At 42.9% G+C, this 20,064-nt stretch overlaps 1 protein-coding gene across 3 annotated transcripts in view; it reads left to right on the forward strand.

Moving 5' to 3' along the window:
- Window positions 1-6,462, forward strand: part of LOC138982543 (serine/threonine-protein phosphatase 2A 55 kDa regulatory subunit B beta isoform-like) — a 74,157-nt gene extending 67,695 nt beyond the window's left edge. For all 3 annotated transcript variants that reach the window (XM_070355856.1, XM_070355855.1, XM_070355857.1), the window contains exons 6-8: window positions 744-908; window positions 3,440-3,701; window positions 4,809-6,462. In XM_070355856.1, coding sequence (XP_070211957.1) covers window positions 744-908; window positions 3,440-3,701; window positions 4,809-5,085 — 704 coding nt within the window. In that variant the 3' untranslated portion in view covers window positions 5,086-6,462. The remainder of the gene's footprint in view (window positions 1-743; window positions 909-3,439; window positions 3,702-4,808) is intronic.
- Window positions 6,463-20,064: the final 13,602 nt, after the last annotated feature.

Below are 20,064 nucleotides of genomic sequence, written 5' to 3' on the forward strand. Positions count from 1 at the left end.
TTTCGACCTTGGAGATGGAGTTGAGTAATGCAGTTGTTTTCTTGAAAAGAACTTTTGGCGTTCAGTGATATCGGAACTCTGAAGCTACATGTATTGAAGTGGTGTTGTGGTTGGCTGATTTATTGAAGGTGTCTTTGTGTGTGTGTTAGTACAGTTCACTGCTGGTGTCTTTTTCGTCTTGAAACAATTGCTTCATTTTATTACCAACTATTTTGAAGGTTCCTAGCTGTTAAGCGTCAAAAGCGCCATGTTAACCACTAGTTCAGCATTAATTTTTAGCCCTGTTAAGACATTTGTATATCATGGTGAACACCATACTGTGGTATAAGATAACGACAGGGACAGTAAATCCCGGGCTCCGCACTGATGAGGGTTGCATAATTCCTCTTGCAGTTCCGATATCCTGTGGACATCAGATATGAAAGCTCAGTTATGTTTCAACAAGATTATGTTGCTCTTTTGTGATGCACTGATTTGGAGTTCTCTGTGTCAACAGCTGTGTCTGTCGAGATATAATCAAGCCTCGAACAGTACTAGACATGTAATGGGCTGGGGTGTACAGGGGTAGGTAACCTTAGTTTTGATTCTGAGACAGCGAATGACTAAAGCTTATCCACAGTGTCGGGTATAACAAAATTGTTATCAATAACACTGTCTCCTGACATTGCTTTGACCTTGGGATGTTGAGTTGAGTAATGCAGTTGTTTTATTGAAATGAACTTTTTGCCTTGACCTGCCTAAAGACATTGTTGATATTAAACCAGCCAACATGGAAGAGTTGACGGAGGTTATCACTGCAGCAGAGTTCCATCCGCAGCAATGCAGCACCTTTGTCTACAGCAGCAGCAAGGGAACCATACGGCTGTGTGACATGCGTGACCAAGCTCTCTGTGACAAGCATGCCAAAAGTAAGACTGTCAGAGACCTCGCCAAAAAATCCATGTCAGAACTCTGAAGCTACTGGAGTGTTGTTGTGGATGTCCGTTTTCAATTGAAGAGTGTCTGTGTGTCACTGTCAGTACAGTTCACGTATGGTGTCTTTTTGTCTTTAAACAATTGATAACTATTTCGAAGGCTCCTAGCTGTTCAGCTTCAAAAGCGCCATGTGTTATTACTGGTTCAGCGTGTAATTTTTGACTCACATGCGAAGCAAAAGTGAGTCTATGTACTCACCCGAGTCGTCCGGCCGGCCGGAAAACTTTATCGTTGGATATTTCTTGGACACTATTCAGTCTATCAGTACCAAATTTGGCAAGATGGTGTATGATGACAAGGCCCCAAAAAACATACATAGCATCTTGACCTTGTGTCAAGGTCGCAGGGGCCATAAATGTTGTCTATAAAACAGCTATTTTTCCCATTTTTCCCATTTTCTCTGAAGTTTTTGAGATTCAATACCTCACCTATATATGATATATAGAGCAAAGTAAGCCCCATCTTTTGATACCAGTTTGGTTTACCTTGCTTCAAGGTCAAGGTCACAGGAGCTCTTCAAAGTTGGATTGTATACATATTTTGAAGTGACCTTGACCCTGAACTATGGAAGATAACTGTTTCAAACTTAAAAATTATGTGGGGCACATGTTATGCTTTCATCATGAGACACATTTGGTCACATATGATCAAGGTCAAGGTCACTTTGACCCTTATGAAATGTGACCAAAATAAGGTAGTGAACCACTAAAAGTGACCATATCTCATGGTAGAAAGAGCCAATAAGCACCATTGTACTTCCTATGTCTTGAATTAACAGCTTTGTGTTGCATGACCTTGGATGACCTTGACCTGTGCACATCTACGGTTTCTCCGTAATTTCTCCAATTTTTATATGCAGAATACGGTGCTACGGATTTGTAATTAAAATTCCGAAATTCCGATGTTTTACTAAAATAAAAAAAAAAATAAAAAAATTCTGTTTTAAAATGTTTTGACCAATTAGTTGGCCGTTGCGCTGACGTTTTCCGATTTACCGGAAGTGCGCGTGTGAGTCTTTGTTCTCAGACTTAGTTCGTCCAGCGTCTGCGTGGCAACATGAAACATGAAAAAGAAAAAAAGAGTGCAAGATTCAGATAGTGAAGAGACTGCATCACAGTGGCCTAGTGGTAAGGCGTCCGCCCAGTGAGCGGGAGGTCGTGGGTTCGAACCCCGGCCGGTCATACCTAAGACTTTAAAATTGGCAATCTAGTGGCTGCTCCGCCTGGCGTCTGGCATTATGGGTTTAGTGCTAGGACTGGTTGGTCCGGTGTCGGAATAATGTGACTGTGTGAGACATGAAGCCTGTGCTGCGACTTCTGTCTTGTGTGTGGCGCACGTTAAATGTCAAAGCAGCACCGCCCTGATATAACCCTTCGTGGTGGACTGGGCGTTAAGCAAACAAACAAACAAACAAAAGATAGTGAAGAGGAGACACCAGCTCTATCACCAAAGAAGAAGAAAACGGCACAACAGTGCTGGAAGTCCAGTTATTCTCAAGACAACCTGGAGATCGTAAAATCCAGTTTGTGTGCTTTGTGAGCAGAATTATGTCTTGAACTGTCGTTACAGCTTACAACTGAAACATTTTAAAAACTACTGAAATTTGGTTTGTTTACTACTGATGAGCGTTTTGAGTGTGCACAGGTCTGCATGTATTTTGGTAGGAAAAATGTGTAAAGCAGTTCTTAGTGTATGTCATTGCTAGGTTTAGTTATTTGACCTTGACCCTGAAGGTCAAGGTCATGTAAAGGTCAAGCATGTGAGTCGTATGGGCTTTGCCCTTCTTGTTAGCCCTGTTAAGACATTTGTATATCATGGTGAACACCATACTGTGGTATAAGATAACGACAGGGACAGTAACTCCCGGGCTCCGCACTGATGAGGATTGCATAATTCCTCTTGCAGTTCCGATATCCTGTGGACATCAAATATGAAAGTCTTTAAACAATTAATAACTATTTCGAAGGCTCCTAGTCCTAGCTGTTCAGCTTCAAAAGCGCCACGTGTAATTACTGGTTCAGCGTTTAATTTTTAGCCCTGTTAAGACATTTGTATATCATGGTGAACACCATACTGTGGTATAAGATAACGACAGGGACAGTAACTCCCGGGCTCCGCACTGATGAGGATTGCATAATTCCTCTTGCAGTTCCGATATCCTGTGGACATCAGATGTGAAAGTTCAGTTCTGTTTCAAGGATAAAGATAAGATTATGTTGCTCTTTTGTGATGAACCGAGTTTTAGTTCTGTGTCTACAGCTGTGCTGTCTAAACATTTCATGTATTGTGGTTGATATTCAGGGGAAGCTGGGTGAGAGCAAGAGAAGACTATCAAAGCTTTCAAAGTCATCAGTATCTCTGAGGAAACTTGTGTGCCATTGCTTGCCTGGTGTGTGGGCGAGTGTGTGTGTGAGATTTCAACTGGCGAACTCGCTTAACATTATTGCACTGTGTGTTTGTGCAGTGTTTGAGGAGCCGGAAGATCCAACAAACCGCAGCTTCTTCTCGGAGATCATCTCCAGCATATCAGACGTGAAGTTCAGCCACAACGGCCGCTACATGATGACGCGCGACTACCTGTCCGTCAAGGTGTGGGACCTGGCCATGGAGAGCAGACCTGTGGAGACCTACCAGGTGCACGAGTACCTGCGCTCCAAGCTCTGCTCCCTCTATGAGAACGACTGCATCTTCGACAAGTTTGAGTGCTCGTGGAGTGGCGATGACAGGTTGGTTGCATTTTACTTATTTCTTGTATGCTGTGGTCTGCTTTGAAAGTTTATTTTGCTCTGTGTGTTCTGACCCAAAAGGCGAAATTATGTTCGTCATCAATGTGGTCGACATTGAAGTTGGCTGACTGAATATAAAAACAGCAAGCTGTCGGGTCAAGTAAGGATTTTACTTTGATACTGTAACAGTCGGTGTAAGTAAGATGGCTGTAGTGGTTTTCAGGCATGGGAATTGTCCGCCGAAAGGCAAATTTCCGCCGATTTTTTTTTTTTTTCCGCCGAAAAAGCAAAAGTGTTATCCGAAAAAATAAATGGGGGAGGCAAAAATGTTCTAAAAACTGAATTTAATGGCAAACTTGGAGCTTAGATGACACCAAATTGCACCATTTGGGTTCTTTGGAGAAAAAAATTCCGGGGGGGGGCATGCCCCTGAACTCCCCTAGCAGGGTTAGGCGCTTCGCGCCGTCGACTTTGCCATTACTTACAAATTTTCAGCCTTTTTTTACTTTTTTCAATTCCCATGTCTGGGTTCTGGGTTCTGTTTCCTTGATGGTATATCATCCAGGTAAATTCATGTCTTGGTTGAATTTGGCTGTGGATGTTCCTTTGCTGCCACCAAGTTTATAAGAATGAAAAGTTAAGAAGTGGAATGGATCTGGTGCAGAATTGCATGTCTTAATTCTCTACTGTGTCGTAACCTGACCCTGCTGTGTCCCTCATACTGTAGCAGACTGCCACCCCTGTCTCAGACATTTGTATACCATGGTGTGCACCATACTGTGGTGTAAGATAATGTGGGGGACAGCGACACTCGGGCTCCGCACTGGTGGGGATCAACTTATTCCCCTCACAGTTCCGATATCCGGAGGACATGAAATATTTTCTTTTAACATCTGTTTGGAGTGAGTTTTTTTTTTTTTTTGGGGGGGGGGGGGGGAGGGGCTGTTTTATTATGCCTAGCTTTGGTAGACAGAAGGTTTGGGTACTCTGATAAAGCGAGTGTTGATTTTCTGCAGAACCAACAAAATTGAGGTGATATTATAAGTTTGCTGTTTGTTCCGTGATTGAATATTAATATCTGTTTTTTTTATCATGGTATGATTGCAGGCACATCATGACGGGCTCGTACAACAACTTCTTCCGCATGTTCGACAGGGATTCCAAACGTGACTCCACTCTGGAGGCCTGTCGAGATATAACCAAGCCTCGAACTGTGCTAAAACCCAGGAAAGTGTGTGTTGGCGGCAAGCGCAAAAAGGACGAGATCAGTGTAGACTGCTTAGACTTCAACAAGAAGATCTTACACACCGGCTGGCATCCGCTAGAGAACATAATCGCAATAGCCGCTACAAACAATTTGTATATATTCTGTAGCAAAGACTGACCTTGATTGACTGTTAGTCCTTTGTTGAACACTTCGACGTACGTACTTTGACTAAGTCAGCCGTCACGTAATCGGTCAAAAACGTCAATCCCTCTGTGGATAAATCCCGGGAGAGAGAGAGAGAGAGAGAAAGCGATTGAGTGAGAAATGGATGTTGTAAGAAAGTATGATAAACAAAGAAAGCAAGGATGAAAGGAAAAGTAAGTGAGAGCGGGCGAGGAGGGAAGGAAGGAAGGAAAGAGACAAAGGGAAGGAAGAGACTGTTTGATGTTTCTGTGTTGCACTGTTCGTCCTTACTGTGGCGTTGAGACCCTCGCATCATTGCCACACGTTATCTGTGCCCTTAGACCCATGTCTGGTGCTGGATAGGTAGATTCACTCCTGCTGCTGGCCCACAACAGTCGTATGAACGCTGGCGGAAAACTGAAGAGAACTGGCACAAAACACTCCAGTCAGCAGGAGTGGAGGTGGATTTCAGGTGCTGGAGCCCTGAATTAAAACTCAAAAGACATATTTTTGCACTTGCGTAGTGCCAATTTTAGATTTGGTCAGTAACTTTTGTTTTTTAATGCTTGCAAACTTATTTTTATTTGTTTAATTATTTTTTAAATTGGAGAAGAAGAAAAATAACAGCATGCTGCGTTGTGGTACTTGGTCACTGTTATCGGTGCATTCCTCATGTGAGACATTATTACGATTAGTTTTGGCATTCCGCAAACAGTGTGGGTCTAGTCAGCCAGGCGATCTCTGGCTGCTCTTACTTACTCGTTGACGGTGTCCAAAGATGTTGAGAATTATTTCATCAAATTACAGATTACACAAGTGTCATGTCAGTATTGTTGAGAAGAGGTGTGGATTGTATGTTGTTATTATTATTATTAATATAAATGGATATCATTGAACAAACTGTGTTTTGTGATATATTGGAAACACAGGTAGCAAAGTATTGCCAAGTCAAATAATGGGTGGACCAAGCAGTTAATAAACATAGTACATTCTATAACAAACAAACCAGAATTAGTCCATATCCTGTATTCCCCTCCCCTGCATTATTGCTCTTTTGTTTTCGGTTTCTGGTTGAATCTTTGAACTATGTTTTTGTTGTCTTCTACTACCGGCTGAGTAGTGCGCTGCCTTGCCAACTTAATTTTGATGCATTGCAACCCCCCCCGCCAACCGCCCACCTCTCTTAATCATTGTGGTTCCGCACATTGTTGACTTGCCGTTGTTCCTGTGCTCCTGGTGTTAAATAGTTGTCAAAATAGCTCTATTATAATTACCTAACATCTTTTTTTTCCTTTTGGTTATTTTATGAAGACACTGTGTTGTCGGCCAATTGAAAAAAAATGAAATAGGCAATAAAAAAAAGAAATGTGAGAGGATTTGTTTTTTGTTATTGCTGGAAAGGCTGAAGTTTGTGCTGTGGGTAGAAAGGCGGTTCTTAATTGAGCCCGAAGTCGCTTTCGTGAAAATTTTGTGAAGTCGTTTCACCGAAAACTCAGTGCTCAAGTTTCCTGACGTAAGATTTTCGAAGTCTATTTCATGTAGTCGACTTCTCACAGGACAGGTTTAAATGAGACGGTGACAAAATGTTGTTTATCCTACATACGTGAGAGGGACACCCGTGAGATAATAATCGTTCAAATCACACGTGTGTATATCATGTAAATGAGGTCATGTCAAGCAAATCTGGCAAGGACCTGTTTTTCCACTGCTTATGATGCCAAAGTCACCGAGACAAACGTCATTATAGAAACAAAAATTGCGCTCGCTAATTACCCTCGATGAATCTTTAGAACTAACACGTCACGCCACACTTTCAGAGTGACGTTTCTTTGCTTTGACGTAATAGATTGCACGAGGCTTTAGAAGAGATCGAGGTTCCAAAACAAGCGTCTTCAATTTAGCTGCCTCGACTGCAGGACATTTTCAGTAAAATACACGTAAGTACAGTATGTAGGATAAACAGAATACTACATGGCTTGCTGTATTGTACCAGATTTACACTCGTTACTTTTTGACTCACATGCGAAGCAAAAGTGAGTCTATGTACTCACCCGAGTCGTCCGTCCGGAAAACTTTAACGTTGGATATTTCTTGGACACTATTCAGTCTATCAGTACCAAATTTGGCAAGATGGTGTATGATGACAAAGCCCCAAAAAACATACATAGCATCTTGACCTTGCTTCAAGGTCAAGGTCGCAGGGGCCATAAATGTTGTCTAAAAAACCAGCTATTTTTCACATTTTTCCCATTTTCTCTGAAGTTTTTGAGATTCAATACCTCACCTATATATGATATATAGGGCAAAGTAAGCCCCATCTTTTGATACCAGTTTGGTTTACCTTGCTTCAAGGTCAAGGTCACAGGAGCTCTTCAAAGTTGGATTGTATACATATTTCAGACCTGTTTACTCTTACGGAATGGGCGGAAGTTTTACGGATTTAAGATCGTTTTTCCGCTTGTCCGCGCACTGCTTGAAGTCTTCCGCAATTTGGCGCGATTTTGAGAAAAAAATATTTGTGATGTTTTCGGTAAAAAGTCGCGATAGTTTTCTCAGTATTAAGACGTCTTTCGTCAATTTCCTGTTAGAACCGTGTGTCTTCTTCCGGTACTTTGGTTACACGTGTTGCCAGTTGGTGTCTTTTTGCAAAATGCCTCCAACGAAAAGAAAGGAACAACACCGACACCGACACGAAACTGACGATGAAGAGCGCGACTAATGCGTGTGGGGCAAAGAAGAAGAGAATCTATTATCAGAAGTGGAAAGAAGATTACTCAAAGAAGTGACGGACTTGACGGTTTCCAAGAAATTTGGACCAAGCCATTCTTACTGCACGCTGTGTGACAGTCATTTCTCGATCACTCATGGTGGGAAGAATGATTGTGAACGGCACGTACAGTCCATCAGTTTATCATTTCTGGGCACACAGCAAATTTAATTATGAAAAAAAAGTGTTTTATTGCTTTAGAGCGAGTTTGTGGCTTTAAAAAAAATCTTCCGCATGAAGTGGAAAATCTTCCTCATTTTCCTCATTTTCCTTCAAATCTTCCTCATGGGTCAATGTAAGGGTAAACAGGTCTGATATTTTGAAGTGACCTTGACCCTGAACTATGGAAGATAACTGTTTCAAACTTAAAAATTATGTGGGGCACATGTTATGCTTTCATCATGAGACACATTTGGTCACATATGATCAAGGTCAAGGTCACTTTGACCCTTATGAAATGTGACCAAAATAAGGTAGTGAACCACTAAAAGTGACCATATCTCATGGTAGAAAGAGCCAATAAGCACCATTGTACTTCCTATGTCTTGAATTAACAGCTTTGTGTTGCATGACCTTGGATGACCTTGACCTTGGGTCAAGGTCACATGTATTTTGGTAGGAAAAATGTGTAAAGCAGTTCTTAGTGTATGTCATTGCTAGGTTTAGCACTTCATTGGGTGTGCACGTTAAAGATCCCACGATTGACAAAATTGCTTAGGCACAGTTAATAATTGTCTACCTTTACCCGTGTGACTTGGAATAATAGGCCGTGAAAGGTAAATATGCGCCGAAATGGCTGCAATCTACTGGCCGTATAAAAATTTAATTTCATCTCACACGGCATCACTGCAGAGCGCCTAGAACTGTACCCACGGAATATGCGCGATATAAGACTCATTGATTGATTGATTGATTGATGTAAAGGTCAAGGTCAAGCATGTGAGTCGTATGGGCTTTGCCCTTATTGTTTAAATAGTGAACAGCTCGCTTTCGCTCGCAGTTCAATATTTAAAAAAAAACTCGTGTAAATCTGGTACGACACAGCAAGCCATGTAGTATTCTCTATGTTTACTGAAATGTGGAAATGCAAAAAATATCGAGAGGAAAATGGAAGTGAAAACTTACTTTAATTCTTTGTCAATATCGGATGCAATCACCAAACTATCAAGCTGATGGACCAAGCTAAAGGTGTCGCATGGACACACTCTTCAACCATTCACAAGGTCTTGAATTTGGAGGAGGATATTCCTTTGCAGAAAATGCACATCAAGTTCCATTTCTTCTGCGCTTCCATTTCATTCGACAACCAAGTTTTGATATCGGCTAGAAGATGTATTTGTCGGAATGAGGAACACAAATGTATGACGGTAATGTCATTTGTGACAGGACGTGACAACAATCGCTGATCGTCACAGGCACAAGTTTAAATTGAAATGCTTTTTAAATCCTGTTCATTGAAAAAGGTCTTCTCAAGTATGTTTACCATTTATACCTGAATGGTTACCCTCAATTGGTACAGTTACCATGAATATTTATTTTTATTTGGGGGGGGAGGGGGCTGTGACTTATCGACCTGTGTTTACATTTTAAGTGGGCATATAATGGGAAACGCACCATTTTATTTTTAAAAAGAGTACATGTTATGTGTTTTGCCCTGAGTCGATACACTGTGACTGCAGTACAAGGGGAGACAACGTAAAATGTACTATGAAGTGGAATGGTGTGCTCGAGTTTTCTCCCTTAGACCAACTGGAATGTTGAATGGTTCAGAAGTCACAGCGGGCCATGTCTTTTTGTCGTCAAGAGTTAGATATGTGAAGCTCTATTTATTTTTCTTGGCTTACTTTTTCACTTACCGAAAGTTTGACATACTTTATGTCTTGCGGAATGGTAGTGACTGTCCGGAACGAGAAAGAAAAACGCACACAATATAAATTTGGTACACTCAATGCCGTTCTCAGGACATATTTGGACAAAGCCTCTCCACATTATGCATTGTTTTGATACAGTTTCAAGGTGATACAGAGGGGTGCCATAAGCGTTGCATACTCGAGGCCGACAAACTACATACTGAAATTTGGAGCGTAGCGTGAAACATCGCTCCCTCGGAACTAAACTTAGGAGCGTCAAACATTTTCACATGGTGACTGTTCATGATGTGGCTTTTTTGTTCCCGAAGTTTATAACTGTCGTCTGTCCGTTTTTCGCTGTGCGCTTGTGCAGTTATGAACATGACCAGGAAAAGTAAAAAGCTAACAGTTAGGTGTAAACGACTTACCGTGCAGGTGATAAAAGCTAAGTAATCTCAATCATACCGGCACGGTTGGCCTAGTGGTAAGGCGTCCGCCCCGTGATCGGGAGGTCGTGGGTTCGAACCCCGGCCGTGTCATACCTAAGACTTTAAAATTGGCAATCTAGTGGCTGCTCCGCCTGGCGTCTGGCATTATGGGGTTAGTGCCAGGACTGGTTGGTCCGGTGTCAGAATAATGTGACTGGGTGAGACATGAACTCCTGTGCTGCGACTTCTGCCTTTTGTGTGGCGCACGTTAAATGTCAAAGCAGCACCGCCCTGATATGGCCCTTCGTGGTCGGCTGGGCGTTAAGCAAACAAGCAAACAAACAAACAAATCTCAATCATGAACAGTAGCAATGTCTGAGAAAAAAACAAGTAATGATTTCGGGCTGTAGGAGACGACTAAACGGCAGGAAAAATCGAAACTGTGTTAGTTACACACACACACACACACACACACACACACACACACACACACACACACACACACACACACACACACACACACACACACACACAACCACGCACATACGCACGCACGCACTTGTTTGATTATTCAAAAGGGACATAAATGTGTTGCCATCACATTGTAAAACATGTTCTCGAGTAATGTCCCTTCGACTACGGGCGAGCACAAGTCTATATCTTTGCTGCAAAAATGCTGACTCCTTCATTTACTTCTTGAACTACTCTGCATAATTATGATGGCTACGGTTTGCCCAAGGACTTTACTTCGGACTTGAAAAGAGCACCCATCTGCTGAAACACATTACAAATATCTACAGCAGGACTAGCTGCTTTCTATGCAGAGGATTGTTTTGCTGAATGAATTTTGAAGATTGACGTCGGTGTCACTTTTGAAGATTGACATGATAGGTGTCACTGGCAAAATAAATTCAGCAATAATTTGGCACTCTGCTCAGAAAACAGTCGCATTGTATGTTTTTGGCATGTGCCCAATTGGAGGGTGCTCTTATCACACGGCAAGGCCTAGACGGATAGTTGCGGTGATTTACATCCCGGGAGCCTGGAACAATGACTGAACAGAATGCTCCATTTTCTAAACCTGCCCCCACTAGAAGAAAGGCGCCGACAACTCAGGCTGACGATGCCATTTAAAATAGCAAATGACATGATTCCTGCACTACCAGCGGCTAAATTTCTTCTTACACGGCTGACAAATCCCGAAGCAGGAGGGATGGATATGAGACCCAGAACATACTCGAGACTCAGAGGCATGCAAAGAATAGGCCTACCAGCCGCAGCTTCAAAGTCGAACATTCCAAAACAGATCAATTTAGATCATCTTTTTTTTGGTCAAAACCATTGTCCAATTGAACTGTCTCCCCGACTCCATAGTCGGTTTACATCTGTAATCGGGAGGCGGTGGGTTCAGACCGGGCACTAGTCAACCCGGGCCCTGTAACAAGTTTTACAAGTTTTTAATCTTGTAGTGGCTTAAACTGGCGATGTGCACACCTCCCGTCACGAAACAGCCGAAGTCGGCTCCCGTGACGTATTCCCCATGACCTACACCAAGTGGGGCATCCAGACCCATGATCCATGATCGTTTACACAGGAAGGAGGGCAAATGTTTTTAATCTTCAGTCGACTGAATCCCGGATTGGGAGAGGGAGGCCTTGGTGTGTGTATGTGTGTGTGTGTGTGTGTGTGTGTGTGTGTGTGTGTGTGTGTGTGTGTGTGCGTGTGTATGTGTGTGTGATTGCGTGCATGCGTGCGTTCGTTCGTTCGTCAGTTTTTGCGTGTACAGTATTTCCCAGATAATTACTGAACAGACGATTATGAAACTTTTCACATGAATTCTTCCAGGTGATATCCACACAACATTTTTACATTTAAATTTTTTTAAATTTTGTTGGTTATAAATATCTTTGATGACGTCATATTCATCCTTTAAAAAAAAGCAGAGGCCGCATTGCGGCGGCAGCATTTTTCACTCCAATTGGTTTAATTTTTGTGTCAAATAACTTTTGACTCAATCCGTACTCTGGGATGGCATTTCAGCTCGAACTAAGTTTGTTAATTACAATTTTGGTTGAAATTGAAATAACAGATTAAAACAAGTCGCGTAAGGCGAAATTACTACATTTAGTCAAGCTGTGGAACTCACAGAATGAAACTGAACGCACTGCATTTTTTCACAATGACCGTAGTCCGCCGCTTGTGCAAAACGGAGTGAAACTGACGAGCCTGTTCAGCGCGGTAGTGGTTTTGCTGTGCTGCATAGCACGCTTTTCTGTACCTCTCTTCGTTTGAACTTTCTGAGCGTGTTTTTAATCCAAACATATCGTATATATATGTTTTTGGAATTAGGAACCGACAAGGAATAAGATGAAAGTGTTTTTAAATCGATTTCGGAAATTTGATTTTGATAATAATTTTTATATTTTTAATTTTCAGACCTTGTTTTTAATCTGAATATAACATATTTATATGTTTTTGGAATCAGAAAATGATGAAGAATAAGATGAACGTAAATTTGGATCGTTTTATACAAAAATAATTTTAATTACAATTTTCAGATTTTTAATGACCAAAGTCATTAATTAATTTTTAAGCCACCAAGCTGAAATGCAAAACCGAAGTCCGGCCTTCGTCGAAGATTGCTTGGCCAAAATTTCAATCAATTTGATTGAAAAATGAGGGTGTGACAGTGCCGCCTCAACTTTTACAAAAAGCCGGATATGACGTCATCAAAGACATTTATCGAAAAAATGAAAAAAATATCCGGGGATATCATACCCAGGAACTCTCATGTCAAATTTCATAAAGATCGGTCCAGTAGTTTACTCTGAATCGCTCTACGCACACACACGCACACACACACACACACATACACCACGACCCTCGTCTCGATTCCCCCTCTATGTTAAAACATTTAGTCAAAACGGCTGCATTGTAATTTTCATTATTTCCCGAATCAAATAATTATTGTATTCATGACATGTGTTGTGTCTGAGTTGGAAAGGTGCTCAGAAATAAAGAAGGTGTGTATGTCAGTATAGGTATGTTAGTTTCTTTCCCTCAGCTGTCTCGTTCAAAGGTTTGTGTCAGCCTAGGACCAACAAATCTCCGTGGAAAATATGCCGTGTGTCCAGTTTCATTCTTTTCGGCCGACAGATTGACAAATTGTTTAATTTGTTGCCCCACAGTCTTTGTTACATCTTCGTTCTGTTTTTAGATCTGTACGCTTTTATGTGAGTTCTGTTTTGTTGTCAGACTCTTTTTATGTGTAACTATGTGTCTATTACTTATCTTCCGTGTTTTTTTCTCTCATCTTTTTAAAAACAATTTTTCTAGATTATCTTATATAACTATAAGTGGTCGTTGTCTATGGATTCTTTTGAATGCTTGTATGTTATTTCTTACGAGAATTTTTTTTATATGTAAAATGTTAAATTTTAATGTCTAATGTAAAGCGCCATGAGACTGCCATTTGGCGGTGTTCAGCGCTATAAAAGAATGTTTTATTATTATTATTATTATTATTAAATTGTTTTGACAACGCTTTAAGTGACGTGTTTTTTCTTGCAGGTCATATGACACACGTATTTGACAAAAAGAGTAGAATTTCTGCGCGAACAATAGTAAGCTGAACACGAATGGCTTGCTGTGTATATGTATAAGTCACTTTGACATCACGACAAAAGCAGAGTACTCAGTCCAAGAATTTATTGGGCAGCGGTGATATTTGATTATTTATTTAATTGTTCATTTACAAAGTTTGTAATGCTTATATGCCCGCGGTGACATTTCGAATACGTTCTCTAGCGAATATATAATTTATGATCTTCTTCTTCTCTTCTTCTTCGTTCATGGGCTGAGACTCCCACGTTCACTCATGTTTTTTGCACGAGTGAATTTTTACGTGTATGACCGTTTTTACCCCACTATTCAGGCAGCATACGCCGATTTCGGGGGAGGCATGCTGGGTATTTTCGTGTTTCTATAACCCACCGAATTCTGATATGGATTACATGATCTTTTCCGTGCGCACTTGGTCTTGTGCTGCGGCGTGTACACACGAAGGGGGTTAAGTCACTAGCAGGTCTGCACATAAGTTGACCTGGGAGATCGTAAAAATCTCCACTCTTAACCCACCAGGCGGCAGCGGCCGGGATTTGAACTCACGACCTCCCGATTAGGAGGCCGATGTCTTACCACCACGCCACTGCGCCCGATCAAAACAAGGCAGGCTAACCAACACTGATTCAATGCGTTGCCATCGAGATACATTCAATTGCGCTGTCAGGGACGCACACGTCCAGCAGACGAAACCCGCAGACTTTTGGAAAATTAAATTTGAAATCAAGCGAATAGGCCTGCAAGCTGCTTATTACCAATACCGTTTGCATTTATACGTTTTTTGTTTTGTTTGTGTTGTCGTAGATACATGCAGATAAAAAAAAAATCATTGAAAAAGTCTTACGATTTGCAAGTCCATCGCGATGAGTGCCACACATTTTAATAATAATAATAAGGGTATTTATAGGGCGCAAATCCTAAAATAGTTCTAAGCGCCTTACAATCTTAAATATAATAATCTTAATAACAGCAACAATACACATTTAAAAACAAATAAACTTTAAATAAATGCAACACAATCACGTGCACAATAACAATTCAAATGACTCTATCGTTATCAACAACAATCTCAGATGTTCGCTACGCATAATGATGGGACACTTTCCCACATGCACACACACACACACACACACACGCGCGCGCGCACACGCGTGCGCACACACCCACATTTTGAAGAAGAGGTATGAGACACCCGCGGACGCGATAATCAGGTTCGTTGAAAAGCGTGTGTGTGTGTGTGTGTGTGTGTGTGTGTGTGTGTGTGTATGCGGCCATGTGTGTGCATTTGTTTAGTACGCGCGTTTGTGCGTGCGTTTGTGTGCATGTCAAGAAGTATAGGATATCATCGTGAATCAAGATAACAATCCCATTGTCCTCAACAAACACACCCTTTTCTCCATCTACCACCTTCACCCCATCCTTTCCTTTCAGTCTCTCCGACGTTCTTTTCTCTGTTCCAGAAAACGCCTCTCCGTTCGGAACAGTTCTTTTTGTCACACAGCGCTGTTTTCGCACCAAAAAGTTTCCGCTGTTTCCTGGCAGTACTGGTGCCTAAATGTGACAATCGCCAACCATTTGGACTTCAAACACTGAGCGATTTTCTGACATTCGGCCTGCCTGGCGCAACTATTTTGTCTTGACATTTTGCATTCGAAACTGAAATTGGTCGGCAACAATGTAGAACTGGGTTCACGTGCAGTAGTTGTGTTTGCCGACATGGAAGCTGTGATAATTTAACAGGGCGTCGCTCTTCGGCTTTGTTTTGCAGTGCAGTGAAGACTGAGATTTGTAGGATATGCTTACTGTTTTAGCTTGAAGGCAAAAAATGACCTCGGGTTTTTTTTTTCGTTTTCTTTCCTTTGCTATCCCTTTTTTTTGTTAACAACAACCACGACAACAGCAACCACCTCCACCAGCACCACCACCACTACAACCACAACATGTAAGCACAGTTCTTCACGGCGTGTGATTATTTCGGCTCAACGTTTAAAATCTCGCCAGGTCCCCATTTGGCTAGTGGTTTTTTTTTTAACAAATATTTATTTATATCAACAAATTTGCTATGTATCCGAGTGGAGGGGTGGTCTTGTCCAATGTAATAGCTTATAGGCTGATCGGAGTTGGTGAGCAGCATCTTCTGCGAGTGCCTCTAACTTGTGCTCCACTGAATTTTTTTTAAGTTATTTTAATTGCTCACGTGAATATAGTTTTTCTCATCTTTTCGGGTTTCAGGAATTGCTATGTCGCTAAATCGGCATGCCCTGTCGCAAAAAAACACACGCGACATTGTGACAGACCTTCTTCTGCAAGCCAACAGTCTGAGCAAAGAGACCTAGCTCAGAAACTCAGAATGCCGTTCAACCCGGAGATTTATATTCAGCTCCGCTAGGTCCGCTAGCTCCGCTTCTGACATAGTCCTCCCTTCCCTTGTATATGAGCCGCTGCTCAGCGATGCTTGCTTGCTTGCTTGCTTCTAGCAAAGAGCTGAGCTTCTAGCAAAGAGCTGAGCTTCTACACTCTTTGCTTCTAGTTCGGCACAGTTCCGTTTCTGGCGGGTCGGGGTGGATGGCTGGGATATAGGCAGCATCTGGAATTAAACGCGGGACCGTTTGGATGACAATCAGGTGCGGGGCTAGGGGGATTGTCGTTTCCTCGGCACCGCGAGTGCCGGCAGAGCACACTATTTCCGTCTGAGATTAACTTAGCATGTGCGCGACCCGGCTTCACAAGCTTAAAACAATTACTGCCCATTCCTTCTCTCCCCCCTTCTTCTCTCAGTGTCGGAGTCGGGGACGCGGGCTGAAGGTCGCGAGGGGGGCGCAGGTATTTTTTCACGTGCTCGTCGACATTTGGTAGTGGGGTTGACTCCAAGCACAAGCCAGAGCAGCGGGTCTTTTCATCCTTTCTCTCTCGGACCCTGCCACCAATTCCAGCGAATTGTTACAAGGCTGCTTGAAAAGATGAAAGATAAACACATCGCAGGGACAGAACCTTTCAAACAAATGTTTGCACGCTTTTAAGTATACGATATCATACAGATGTGCAGGAATCTGGCCGACGGGGCATTTGCTAAATGCATCCTCTCTCCCGTGATCGCAAAGAGCTCCCGAATGATGAATTCTAGCTGCGACCGAACAAGAAAGAGAACTTCGAGAGAGAGAGAGAGAGAGAGAGAGAGAGAGAGAGAGAGAGGGGAAACAGAGAGAGGTGAGAGAAACCGAGACTGAGAAAGGTTTTTGAACGATCGCTTACCGAAGGCTTTTCCCCCCAGGTTTGATCTTTCTTGCCACGGTGCTCCCTCTTTGCTCGCTGTTTGTTCTAGCGATGGATATTTCTCTATACTTTGGGGGCAGAGTAGGAAAGGAAGCCTGAACAGAGAGCTGATGTCGGCATGATAAAGACCGATTGATATGTATTCATTCTTCTGGGGGCAAGTGAGTTGGCGGACTAAGTAGGGGGTTGGGGCGTTGAGTCACAGAGTGAAGCAGAAAAAGGACTGAATTTGGGTGACCCTGATCTTTGTAAAGATCATGGGTGTCGGTCTTGAAGGTCTAACGGACTCGGGACGTAGTCTGAATGCTCTGCTGAAAAGCTTACGTGGAATTTGAGTAACGAATCAGTTCAAACACATCCTTTCGCTTCCTGAAAGGCCGCATTTAATTGTTCCCGAAGTCGATTTTGCGAAGACCTCAGTGCCAAAGCTTTGTGCAGCGAGCTTCGTGAAGTAGAATTCGCATAATCGACTTCACCCAATTTAAAGGTTTAACCGTCATCATCGCATGACGGCCGACATCATATAGTTCGTTCTATATGTTCTGAAGTCCTCTTTACATTCAAATGATCAATACATTATTCAACATTTTCAGGTAATATATATATATACTAGATGAATACCCGCTTCGCCGGGTAGCCGGCTTCGCCGGGAAGAAGTAGAGCCGAATACCCGGCTTCGCCGGGTGAGTGGCGCACCGTACGCCGGCTTCGCCGGGTACCCGGCTTTGCCGGGTGAGTGGCGCACCGTACGCGATTGACGCCACACGAAGGAAAACTTCTAAAAATAGTAACGGGAATATGGATTGAGCGTTGTGGACAGTGACCTTCTAAAAATAGTAACGGGAATATGGATTGACGCCACACGAAGGAAGGGAGATAAACGCAAAACACTGGAGAAGATAAGGAAGAGTTACTGGGAATGGATCTGGGAAGATGAACAGAAAAACCAAAATCGGTTCAGCGCTGCGCGCTGAGAGCACGTGTTGAAAATTCTCATCGACCAGGTTGTGTCCGGGGTCTACCTGAATATGCCCACCAAAATTTTAAGCAGATCCATCGAGAACTTTGGCCGTGCATCGCGAACACACACACAAACACAGACACACAGACAGACACAAGCCGTATATATATAAATGAGACTCAGTCCTTTGATCATCAGATGAGAAGAGGACACGACCTTTCACACACTTTCTGCGCATCAGAATCAGTTCTATTAGTAGTCGAGCTGGTAAAGAAGAACTTCGGAGAACAGTTTTGGCTGTTCCGAGTCGACGTATGATCTGAGCGATGCAACCGCTAAACAGTGATTTGTAGTTTATTTGTATCTACTTTTTACGAAATGTCCCCTTTAAAAACTTTGTGTCAGGATTTTTTCTCTCTCGATGTTTTGTTTAGCAGGAAGATGCATTGGGTGGGGTGGGGGAGGGGGTTGGGGGAGCTTGGTCACAGGAAAATGTACAGAGGCTTCCTCATACACGTTGCGTAGGAAATGTCCGCTATAACGGTCCATTTATTATAGTCTGCTACTGTCTGTTCACATTTAATGTTTGTACGTAGTTACGATTTTTCTTCTATGATTTGATTTTCTATAAATATATTATACTTGTTCTTATTTCTTTTCTTTTTATTGTGTTTGTTTCAAGTGTTTACTTTATTTTGGTCTCTTCTGTCCTTTACCCTCGTCACCCCCCCCCCCCCCTCCCTTTCCCGTCTCTATCTCTCTGTCTTATGTATACTCTTAAAAAAAATTAAGGATCGGTTGAAAAAACGGATCTAATCATAAAAATTGCCAAAAATTTAAACATCGACATAATAATTAAAAGATTAATGTGTTTGAATTAACAAATGAACAATGAGTCTTGACCTAGAATTTTGTTTGGCAGGCAGAGTTATTTCCCTTTTTGGGACTTCTCAAAAGCTTCTCCATTTTAGAAGAAAAGGGGTGTTTTTTATAGCCCCATGAAATTTGCGGAACGCATGCCAGGGCAAAAGGTTGTGATGCACGTGCTACAACAGGGTCCTGGCTATGAACATCGCTCACCAGCCTGTGTTTAAAGGTTGACACGCTGACACAATTATGCACAGTAGTAACATGCCCCCACGAAGAAAACTGAGCGATTTGGATAGAGGAAGGGCAATAGGATGGCTACAAGACGGTGTTGCTGCCAGGCAAGTGGCCCAGAGGCTTGCAGTGGCTCCCTCTGTCATCATCAGACTAAAACAGAGATTCCACGCAACTGGAAGAGTGCAGGAGCGACAACGTTCTGGTCGGCCCAGAGTCACCACACAAAGAGAGGATCGCTTCATTCAGAGGCAGGCCATGCAACAAAGAATGGCTACGGCAAACAACATTAGGCAACGCCTACAAGCTACCACCAACACTGTTGTTAGTGGTCAGACGATCCGAAACCGCTTACACAACTTTGGCTTGCGTGCAAGGCGTCCGGTCCGAGGAACAACCCTGACTACTAATCACCGAGCAGCTCGCCGAGCCTGGTGCACTCAACATGTGAGGTGGCAACGTCAGCAGTGGGCTCAGGTGTTGTTTACAGATGAGTCCCGCTTTTGCTTGGAACCTGCTGATGGTCGCATCCGAGTGTGGAGGCGTCGCGGAGAGCGTTTCACAGAAGGCGCTGTTCTGGAACGACAGCGTTTTGGCGGAGGCTCTGTGATGGTCTGGGGAGGGATCAGCACACGTCTAAGGACACCTCTGTACCAAGTAGTGGGCAACTTGACCGGTGTCCGCTACCAGAATAAGATCCTGCAACCCCTGGTCGTTCCAGCCCTCCAAGCGATCGGCCATCGTGCGATTCTTCAGGATGACAACACACCTCCCCATCGCTCTGCAGCTGTAAACACCTTCATCCAGCAGGCCAGGGTCAACAGGATGCCGTGGCCAGCCAACAGCCCGGACCTGAACCCCATAGAGCACATGTGGGACGAGCTTTGTCGTCGGGTACAGCAACATCACCCTCCTCCTGCCAATCTGGGTCAACTGCTGCAATGGCTCCAGCAGGAGTGGAATGGAGTTCCC

This window comes from Littorina saxatilis, linkage group LG12, assembly GCF_037325665.1.
Source record: "Littorina saxatilis isolate snail1 linkage group LG12, US_GU_Lsax_2.0, whole genome shotgun sequence".
NCBI classification, from domain to species: domain Eukaryota; kingdom Metazoa; phylum Mollusca; class Gastropoda; order Littorinimorpha; family Littorinidae; genus Littorina; species Littorina saxatilis.